Source organism: Nothobranchius furzeri, chromosome 9, assembly GCF_043380555.1.
Source record: "Nothobranchius furzeri strain GRZ-AD chromosome 9, NfurGRZ-RIMD1, whole genome shotgun sequence".
Taxonomy (NCBI): Eukaryota; Metazoa; Chordata; class Actinopteri; order Cyprinodontiformes; family Nothobranchiidae; genus Nothobranchius; species Nothobranchius furzeri.
The window spans coordinates 43,673,824-43,684,829 of NC_091749.1; the positions used below are offsets into that span (position 1 = coordinate 43,673,824).

Sequence of the window (11,006 nt, forward strand, 5' to 3'; positions counted from 1 at the left end):
TTGGATGTGCGGCTCGCGCCGACTGCGGGGGAAACAACACAAGATGTGCACAATTACAGCTGAACTGATGCTTAATACACACCACCTTGCACAATCAGTTTGATCCCCCATGGGGGGTCCAGGGTGGGGCGGGGGGCAGCTTTTATGTCTTCGGTGCGTTTTTAAAATAAATTAAATCTACAAATTAAAACTTACAGCTGAAACGTTTTTCCGTTTGTTTGTTAATTTGTTTGTTTTCTTCGCTGCAAATTTCTGAGCGCATCATTCAGAATTATCAGAGGTGGTGTCTAGCTCAGCGTGTGTTTATGTGCAGAGGGGGTGTGGGGGGAGTAGAGAGGGAGAGCTATTACACATCAGCATGACAGCAAGGAGGAGGGGGAGGAGGAGAGAGGAGCCATGTGCTTCCTGTCTACACGCCATTCACCTCCCCAGGCTCCAACGGGATGGAGGTCCTGAGTGCTGCTGCTGCTTACTGCTCTCCACTCAACTGAAATCCACTCCATTCTTCTGACGCGTTTCTAAAAACACTAACATCATCGCTTCTATTTGGACTCCTCTGGTTTGGAATTTCATCTCTTTAATATTTCTAACTTTTTCATCTCTGGAGCGTGTTGTTTTTAGGAGCTAAAGGTAGGTCATTCTGAATAATTCCTCTAACAAATTAAAGAAAATAATTATGTGTATTTGCCTTTTTTTGCATACATTATATTTCTTTCTGCATTTGTATTCAGTTGTGACTCTAAACCCGTTTAGTTGTTCGGATTAGGACTATGCAGGCTGCTTTGGTGCGTATAGCGGCCTCCACGGCCCCGCAGCCGCGGTGCCAACAGTAAGTAATCCATGTGAACGTGAGACGGGCCGGCTTCAGCCTACTGCCCAGCGACCGGCCCAGGCTAATCTGTATAGCAGCTTTAATTATATATGGGGCTAGTCTTTTATTAACAATGTGAGGAAGCACGCTCGGATCCGTGTAATTACCAGGAAAGCAGCTTACAGTTGTTCTTTTCCCCTCCGCTAAGCGCATTGACGCAGCTCAGGCTGCGTCTTCCTTCTGTCCTTTTCTGTGCGTAAGGATCTTATGTGTCTCCTAAAGTAGTTGTCCCGCAAGTGCTGAGCCGATTTGCAGATAAGAGGGAGCAGCAGAGGACCACCTCCGTGCAGGAGGCGGCAGGAGATCCAAAAACACAGATGAACGCGCTGATGAGAGGAGCTATCACACAGCTGATTGATTTCACTTTATGGTTCCCTAAAACGCATGGTTATTTCACATTATTATTATTATTATTATTATTATTATTATTATTATTATTATGTTTTTAAAATTCTAACTTTTCAATTCCAATTTAAAATTATTTCTACTTTGTTCTTTAAATATTTGCTTTCTTTAAAATAACAGTAAAAAAATTACAAACTTATTATAAAATATGACAAACTTAAAAATCTGCATTTTTACCACATAATTTTAATTTAATTGTTTAATAACGTCACGGTAAAACATGTTTCTTTTAAATATTATTTCCAACGCCCCCTGTTTCTCTCTGCCCCAGGCTTCCAGGGATGGAGTCAATGCCCGGACATCTTGGAGACGCGGGACGAGACGCCAGCTCTTCCCCGACCTTAAAGCAAGACGCGCAGAGCTTTTCTAGCTCCAGCTCCCTGAAGCCGAATCAAGTGAGCGAGACCTCCCTGTACGGGGTGCCCATCGTGTCTCTGGTCATAGATGGAAAGGAGAGACTGTGCCTGGCGCAGATTTCCAACACCCTGCTGAAAAACTACAGCTACAACGAGATCCACAACCGGCGCGTGGCTTTGGGAATCACTTGCGTGCAGTGCACGCCAGTGCAGCTGGAGCTGCTGCGTCGCGCTGGGGCCATGCCCATCTCATCCAGGCGCTGCGGCATGATCACCAAACGGGAGGCCGAGAGGCTCTGCAAGTCTTTCCTGGGAGCGCACAGCCCCCCAAAGCTGCCGGAAAACTTCGCTTTTGACGTGTCCCATGAATGCGCCTGGGGCTGCAGGGGCAACTTCATACCCGCCAGATACAACAGCTCCAGGGCCAAGTGCATCAAGTGCAGCCTTTGTAACATGTATTTCTCCCCCAATAAATTCATTTTCCACTCCCATCGCACCCCGGAGTCCAAGTACCTGCAGCCGGACGCGGCCAACTTCAACTCGTGGAGGCGGCACCTGAAACTGACGGACAAAAAAATGTCTGAGGACATCCATCACGCGTGGGAGGACGTCAAGGCCATGTTCAATGGGGGGAGCAGAAAAAGGACTGTGCCCATGAGCAGCTCGGGGTTGTCTGCTCCGTTAAAGTCTCAGGCCTCATCTAGTCTGGTTCCAAGAAGTTCCCCTGAGATCCCCCACAAAACTTTACGCTGCGACGAGGAGCAGGGGGGGAATAACTTGAGTTTGGCGAGCGGCGCGCGCAGCTATCCCGTCATCCCGGTGCCCAGCAAGAACTTTGGCATGCTTCAGAAGATCCCACCGCCTCTGTTCCCTCACCACCCATATGGGTTCCCCAGCTACGGCCTGTGTCCGAAGAAGAACGATGGGGTGCCCGACGCGAACAAAGCCAACGTGCCTGGTGTCTTCTGGCCGGGCGCGAAAGACACCCTCTACCCGGCCTTCCCCATGTTCTGGCCAGCAGCGGGGGGTCTGCCAATGCCGCCTTACCCGGGCTCTCCGCCGAAACCTCCTCCAGAGCTGCCAGGCGTCCGGCAAGGTGAGCTGGACCTTTCGGACCTCAGTGACCGGGGCGCGAACACACCCAAAGACCCGCACCCGCAGCACCAGCGGGACAGCGGGGAGCGCAGCCCCAGCTCCCAGTCCTCCTCCACCAGGAACGATGAGGACAAGTCCGGCGACGAGGCCTCTCAGAGGAAGATCAGCTACATCTCAGCTTTCAGACCCGTTGTAAAAGACGCAGAGACCATCGCCAAACTGTACGGCAACCGGGATAGCTATGGTACGCGTTCCGGTTACCTGTCCCCGGATTTTATCAGTGAGAGCTCCAGTTACAGATCGGTGTCACCGGACAGGGACAGCGTGGTAGACGACGACGATCCTGACGTGGACGTGGAGTCCAACCGTGGACCAGAGGACGACGATTCGATCCGGATCTCTCCGGGTGTGGACCTCCGTGGCTCCCCCGCGCCGGAGCGTGTCTGTTCCGGTGCTGAGGAGGGCCAGGGGCGGCCTGACGCCCCGAGTCCAGGTGCGGCTGCAGCATCACCGGAGGGCTCGGTTCAGACCGGGTCTTCAGATGAGGACAGACAGACGCGCCACGGATCCCCTTTTCACGGGGTAAGATCAGGTTTAATCAGACTTTAATTCCCACGGGGACATGTTTCCGCAGCCATGCTGCGTACACAAAATATATTAAAATGAGGAAAATTAGATATTGTCGTTTGGGTAAAACCGATATTTATTTTAGTTACGTGAAAAAACACAAATAAAAACATACAAATCACATTTATGCAAAAATAAATAACACATTTTAAATGTATTTTTTTTATTAAAATAAGTGTACTAAATGCTTTTATCTGCATGTTTCATCTTCAGAAAACAAAACCTCATTTAGCCTCAATGAATTAGAGATCTGCTGTTTGTTTTTAAATGTCCCCAATTACGTGAAGAGCAGCAGCAAATGGCCTCTAATTGCTGCTGCTGCTTTTGCTGTTCCAGGTGTATCTTCCTGAGAAGGACGGGCAGGTGCTCCCCCTGAACGAACCTCCTCCTTTTGGCTCCAAACAGCCCAGCAGCCCCCGCAGAACCAGAGGTAGAACCACTGCTCCAAAGCCCGGTAATCAGCACAGCACAGCTTCTAACCGTCTGCGTCCTGTTTAGGTGTCCGTCACGTGACTGAACTGCAAACTCAAAGAAACGCAGCCTCCTATCAGGAGCAGAGAGACAGACAAGGTGATTTATTTAATTCAGATTTATTATATTATTTTAAGAAATAAACCCAGATACATTTTTATGATTGCTAATATCGTATTCGTGGGTTAACTACGGTGTTTTGTGTTTTTTGCGCAGCTGAGGGAGCTTTGCGCATCGACATCAGCGTACATGAAAGAGATCTGGAGAACATGGCCAAAGGTGAGTAAGAGCTAAAATGAAAGAAAGAGCAGAAAAAAAGCAGCTGGCGTTCATTATTTGTAATTATTTGTGTTATTAGGGTAATCTGTGTGCGCACAGTCCCGACATATTTGCTCATTTAAATTTAAATCAGCTGAATTACATAAATATAATCAATTAATGTATTATTTTGGTTTAAATTCTGATTTTTCTTAAAATTAAAAACGACACATTTTAACAACGTTTTAATACTGAACACCATAACGGAGCCGGGTGGCGTGCTAAGCACGTGCCAAATTGTAAAGTGGTGAATTTACATTTTATAGGCCTACAGTGTTTTCCATAGTTGTTAACCACTTAATCACGAGACGTAGGAGTTTTGACTTATTATTGTAAGGGGAAATCGTTTAGAGGCTATTAATATTTTAACGAACAGAGCCATAACCCCGAGGCACGGCAGCTAATTATTTTACAACGCTTGGAAAAACCCAGGGACTCCATTATTATCGTCTCCTCCTCCAGGCGATGCTTGGCAATTACTGCAGCCAGCGCAGGAAAAGCAGGGAATTGGGTGTTATCAGGGATGGAGATGCACCTGAAGTCGCTTCTCTGCGCTCCAACACCACCTTTACGAGCAGAAATCTAAAAACACAACATGTGTGATGTGATTTTGATGAGAAGTCGCTCTATTTCTGACCATATTGGGTGGATTTGTTGTTCATGTTTATTTCCAGAGGAGCTGCAGAAGCAGCTGGTGGAACAAGTGGAGCTGAGGAAGAAGCTGGAGAGGGAATTTCAGCATTTAAAAGGTATGAGGAAAAAGTGAGTGTAAAGGATTTTGCATCATTTCTAGAGAGAGAGAGAGAGAGAGAGAGAGAGAGAGAGAGAGAGAGAGAGAGAGAGAGAGAGAGAGAGAGAGAGAGAGAGAGAGAGAGAGAGAGAGAGAGAGAGAGAGAGAGAGAGAGAGAGAGAGAGAGAGAGAGAGAGAGAGAGAGAGAGAGAGAGAGAGAGAGAGAGAGAGAGAGAGAGAGAGAGAGAGAGAGAGAGAGAGATTCCTTCTGATTTGGCCTTTTTCTGTTCTTCAGATAATTTCCAGGATCAAATGAAGCGTGAGCTGTCCTACAGAGAGGAAATGGTCCAGCAGCTGCAGATTGTTCGAGGTTGGTCTCTCTCTTTAAATCAGATTGAATGCTCCTTTAGGCCACAAAAAATGTAAGTTGCATCAATCAATCAATATTTTACTTTAAAAAGCGGAAAAGTGACACTTGCATATTGAATTATTGGCAAATGAAGTCTTTCATGTAAAATCCACCCTATTTTTCTTCTACATGTTAATAGATATCAGAAGATGAAACTGAAACTGCCTTGTTTTGTTTGCAAAGGTTATTTTCTCCTAAATCATGCTGTGGAAAATGAAATGGACCGACCATTATGTGGAGCTGTATCAGTTACATGCAGTAGGCAGCAACTAATGCCATCGCTAAAGGATTGGTTTAATGTTACACTGGTTTAAATACAGGCTTGACGAACACAGAGGGGTCACTCTAAATACCACAGGGGCAAACTGCATGCATTACACTCACACAGCAGCTCATATTTACACCCCCACTCATCCATTTTGACCGTTTCTTTTTATTTTTTTATGCATTTTTATTCTTTGATAGACACTTTGTGCAGCGAGTTGGACCAAGAGAGAAAGGCTCGTTATGCAATACAGCAGAAGCTGAAAGGTAAATTTATCTGGTCCAAAAACAAGCTTCCTGCCTGCAAACATAAACATGCAAGTGCTACTTTTTATTTTATTTTATTTTGTTTGTTCAACATGTGCCGTGATCACTGGTCAGTGTTTACTGTGAGACATTAAAGTGCAGGTCCACATTTTTCAGTTTTGTCTTAAGGCGGTATGACCAGGCGAGCAGTGAAAGCACTGTTGAGCACATTATTTGTTCCTCTGGTTTTTACTGGCTGTAAAGCATTTTCAGTGTGAGTGATGAGAAAAGCCATAGTGTGTGATCAAACTCCGTCTCCGTCCTGCAGCGTTACCCTTTCTTCTCTTTTTTAGTGTTTTCTGACTCTCCACCCAGCTCAGCACAAACATCTTCAGTTAAAAATCAGAAATTTCAGAAAATAAATCAAAAGGGAAGATAAGTCATTAGTTTCAGACACTACTAATAAAAACCCACAAATTGAATTTTCTGCATATTTTTGCAATTATTTGAAAAATCTGACGGGTTATTTTAAAATATCATCTAATCATGTCTCCTGCAGTGGTTTAAATAATGAGCAGTAACCGTTTCAGTAAAAAAATGCTAATCAGTCCAAGTTTTATTTCACCAGTTTTCTTTAGAATGCTTCATGAGTCTTAGATAAACATTTAAACTTTAACCCTCTGGAGGCAGGCGTTGCAGATTTGCAACGTTAAAACCAACCTGGTTACTCCACACATGTATTCCATGAGCATTTTTAAACTCAGAAGTATCCCTGAAGGACTTAGTTGTTTGTCCTTTCATCAAAACTTATTTTGAGCCTGAGAGGGTTAACACCTCAATATTTAAGGATCAGAAACCATAGGATTATTCTTCTTTCTGCTCCTGGTCATCCACGTGGCATTGATTTACCAGTTTTGTTGTTGAGTGACTTTATTTTATTTTCTGAATGAAAAAAAATTATATATATATATATATATATATATATATATATATATATATAATTTTTTCTATAGAAGAATATTTAAATGTGTTAGCTGTGAGGAAAAACATGAATCTTATTTTTTACTTACACTGAAAACATAGGTAAACATTTTATTATAAACCAGAAACAAAAACAAAGTTAGCAAAAGTTTATTAGATTTTATTATTATTTAATTTTTTGCTTTTATTTGACTCAAACCTTCATCCTAAAATAAACAATTTTATTATCAAATCATTGCTACTTTTATCAGGGAAATGGTAACGTGTTATAGTGATTTATCACCTTTTGATCCTCTTCTGCTCACAAGCGTGAAAGATTTTTGAGTTGATGCTCATCAGGAAGCAGAAGGAACCTCTACTTCCTGTTTGTGTTTTCATGTGATTTATGTCACCAGCATTCAACAAGAGTTTTCTACATCTATCATATTGATAATTCAAACTTCACAACTCAAGGGTTTACATTGTGTAAATGTTTTCATGTCCCAAAGAATCAGATGAAAAAGTGATATCTGTGATGTTTTTGTGTGAGCCTCGTAGAGAAGCACCCCCTCACCAGAGCTGTGGTCAGGGCCCACAGCCTGAGAACAAACCTGCTTACTACATTTCTGAATACAGCTCTACTGGTGAACACCGGCCTTAGTTCTAATTGTTTGGATTTGTTTGTTTTAATCGATGCAGGCAAAATAAGAGAAATGATGTGAGAACAAACTGTAAACAAATATATTTCTCAAGAGGATAAATGCTGAGACAAGACTAAAGCAGTGGTGCTCCTAGGAAATCTTCATGGGGGGCAGACTATGGCGCGGTATGGGGGCCAAAATTAAGACTACTGCCCAGCAACAGGAGGCTATATAAATTCTGAAGCAAACTACCGACCTGATTAATGATAAGCTGGCGCTGGTAACTGAGAGGCTGGCACTGCTTACTGAGAAATAGCACCTTTACCAGCGTTACTACTAGATACGCTAGGGACTAGCAGCCCTCGGCTGGTCATTGACTGGTTCACACACTCCCTCTGCTGTCTATTAGCATGGATAGGCTAGCGTTAGCATGGATAGGCTGGCGTTAGCATCAGAGAGGCTATCCATTAGCGTGCCTAGGCTGGCCACTAGCTGGATTTCCTACCCCCTCGACGGACCTTAAGCATGGATAGGCTGGCATTAGCATCAGAGAGGCTAGCCATTTGCATGTATCGGAGAGTCACTTACTCTACTAGATGCGTTTTTTTTTTTACATTTATTAAACGGATGACATACTATGAGACCTACAATCACAGTTGTTCCTTTGACAGAACGCGTTGTTATACACATTAACTTTAAGCATATTGTAAAGCCAACAGCCTGTTAGCATTGATTAGGTGCTGCGTTAACTCCATTTTGCTCTTAATTACAGGTTGATGGTGTTTTCTTTTTATATAGTTTGGTTTTCTTGCACATATCAGAGAAAAAGCCAGAGCTAACTAGTTAGTACTTTTCATCTTTGGATTTTAAATCCTTTGTATTGAATTACAGGTTAATGATTATTTAAATTGTGATGTTATCTTTTTAAAACTATATAATATGTACAAAAAAAACCCCACATATCTAATAGAGTAAGTGACTCTCCGAGACATGCTAATGGCTAGCCTCTCCGAAGCTAACGCCATGGGCAGTAGTCTTAATTTTGGCCCCCATACCGCGCCATAGCAGACAGGGCCAGAGAAAATTCATCTTCATGGTAACTCTGGGAGAGTGTAGCCTGTGGGGATTTTCATTTAACACTAGAAGACTCAGAATTGTGACTTCACTGGAACTCCCAGTAACCGTCCGTTTGTTCGCTGAGTGACCGCGAGTGGGGATCGGAGATCGTCTTCTGTGTTGCTCTCAGAGTCTCTGCCGCTTCCTACTGACCAGTTTCCATCAGCTGTCCCCTCTCCGCCTGAAGCAGCAGCATTTCTAATGCTTGTTTCACAGAGAACGTTCCTCTAAAAGCCATTTTAGCAGCTACTTTACATGGAGTTTGAACGGAGAGTGAGCTCATGTGAGCTGTAAAGTTGGTTGCGTAGCAAAAGTGATGCTGCCCGTCATTCGCGGGAAATCTTTACCATGTAAACAATAGAGCCATCAGACGGATGGCTTGTGGGAGCCAAAGACAAAAACAGCCACATTTCTTTTTTAATACATCACTTTATTGAAATTATAACGCAAAAATAGGAAAAGTCAGGAAGTCAAGATGACATGAGATCCACCTATCTAAAGTTATTACATGTCAAAATATGAAAACAGTGAAAATGACTGCCTTGGTAGTTATAGTGTTACGAAATAATATGCATCCAACACACTGACCTAAAATTTGCAAAACACAAACATTTCATTAACTCGTCCACTGCCTCATTGGCATTTTTTACTGAGTGGGCTTCGTAAAGAGTCCCCGCACCGTGAGAACAAACATCTCAGCTCTAAAGCGGATCTTCATCCACGTACACCACATGTCACGTGACCGGGAAGCAGAAAATCCATGTGTTAGGACAGTGGTTCCCAAACTTATTTAGCCGCGCACCCCCTTCTATGTCCCGACCATGTCGACGCACCCCCCCCACATCGGGGCATGTCTCTCTCTCTCTCTCTCTCTCTCTCTCTCTCTCTCTCTCTCTCTCTCTCTCTCTATATATATATATATATATATATATATATATATATATATATATATATATCAGATGTCAAGCTAAACAGACAGGGTTAAAAAAAATTCCCCATCACTTTCATTTTTTAAGTAGTAATTAATAAACATTCGATACCATTACAAATTCCTTTGATTTAATATTAAATAAATATTTAGAGTGCCCAGGTAGCACATAAACAATGCAGTTTAACGGTTTTCTTAAAGTAGGAACGTTTAACCTGTGGCCAGAGCGCTCTCCTTCCTTCTGCTCTGCGTAAACCTGAACTGGTCACCTACTTGTGCGTAATCAAATGTCATTAGGGGACAAGATATAGCCATGATGTTCACTTTTACCTCAGACCGACTTATTGCTGTTTTATGGTGTGGCTGAATCTGCGATCCGCTGCCACGCTGACTGGAATAACAAATGCTGCAGTAACAGGACTTGTGGTCAGGTTCATGAGGAGTCACTGGCTGGAGCGGACCCGACTCATCCCAGAAGCTAATATCTTAATTTGACCTTGAATGAAAAATAACCTCTTAAAAGTTTTTATTGTGGTGGAGGCAGCGTTCATTTCTGCCTTCAGTCTGACGGCGCGCCGGAGTTAAAGCAGCGTGCGCGCTTATTGAATCTGTGTGTGTGTGCGCGCGCGGCACAGCCGCTCAAGTCACCGCGTCTCGTTATTTGGCGCTATTTAAACCAATGTTGTAAAATTCCTTCTGCCCAGCCCAGATGTGCTCACTTGTGCACCCGTGAGCCGTGGTTCCGCTGGAACTCGTCTGATCTCTGACAGACGCACTCTGAACTTCAGATCTTCAGCGCGCTGTCAAAAGCCTGAATGGGAATCATTTCTTGTTATTTTGTTACATCCACAATGTTCTGTGTGTGAGGTTTACAACATCAGAACACCTGCATGAGACAGGTGTTAATTACAATCTGCCAGAATGACTCGCCACCTTCAGATTTCTCCAACACCATTAAAAATGATCAAATACGGAACATATCGGCGTGCGCAGAACAGAGTGCTGAAGCTCGGCGCATTGTTATTATGAAGCAAGGCACATGTGGAGGACACGCGCGCGCGCAAAAATATACTTGTTTTCATTTACATTTATTGTGCCCACTTACTTTTTCTTTGGTCCACCCACAAATGAGTTTCTACAATAATGGTGACACATGACAGACTTCTCTGAGCTCTGCAGCCATTACACTTTTCACCTCGCGCACCCCCTAGCGGCAGCTCGCGCACCCCCAGGGAATCCCTGTGTTAGGAGATCGTTTTGGGCCGCTGATGTAAAAAAAATTGAGGCGCGAACCGGAAAAGCTTTTGCCAATCACAATTCAACAACGGATTATGAAAGAACGGATAAAGCTCGAAACGCGCGGATTCTTCCTGATGTAAGAGGTGAGTCTCCGCTTTGTTTTGGTAGTTCTGGCGTAGACATCATCCTAGCGCGCAACGTTCTGTGACTCTTAAAAAAACAGTAAAAACGGTGAGAAACGCTGGCAGCGAAGGGCTTTACTGATCAGTAAACGGCTGGCAGCGAATGAGGTCAAACATAGAACTCCTCCAGGCTTGTGTTATTTGTGGA

At 43.8% G+C, this 11,006-nt stretch overlaps 1 protein-coding gene across 7 annotated transcripts in view; it reads left to right on the plus strand.

Moving 5' to 3' along the window:
* The first annotated feature begins 419 nt into the window (after positions 1–419).
* The window catches only part of skor1a (SKI family transcriptional corepressor 1a), an 11,895-nt gene continuing 1,308 nt past the window's right edge, over positions 420–11,006 (plus strand). For 2 of the 7 annotated variants that reach the window (XM_054732306.2, XM_054732308.2), the window contains exons 1-8: positions 420–630; positions 1,548–3,309; positions 3,691–3,784; positions 3,853–3,924; positions 4,042–4,104; positions 4,818–4,892; positions 5,169–5,243; positions 5,748–5,813. In XM_054732306.2, the coding sequence (XP_054588281.2) occupies positions 1,558–3,309; positions 3,691–3,784; positions 3,853–3,924; positions 4,042–4,104; positions 4,818–4,892; positions 5,169–5,243; positions 5,748–5,813 (2,197 nt within the window). In that variant the 5' untranslated portion in view covers positions 420–630; positions 1,548–1,557. The other 5 variants (XM_054732309.2, XM_015953582.3, XM_054732307.2 and 2 more) reach the window with 4 other exon arrangements.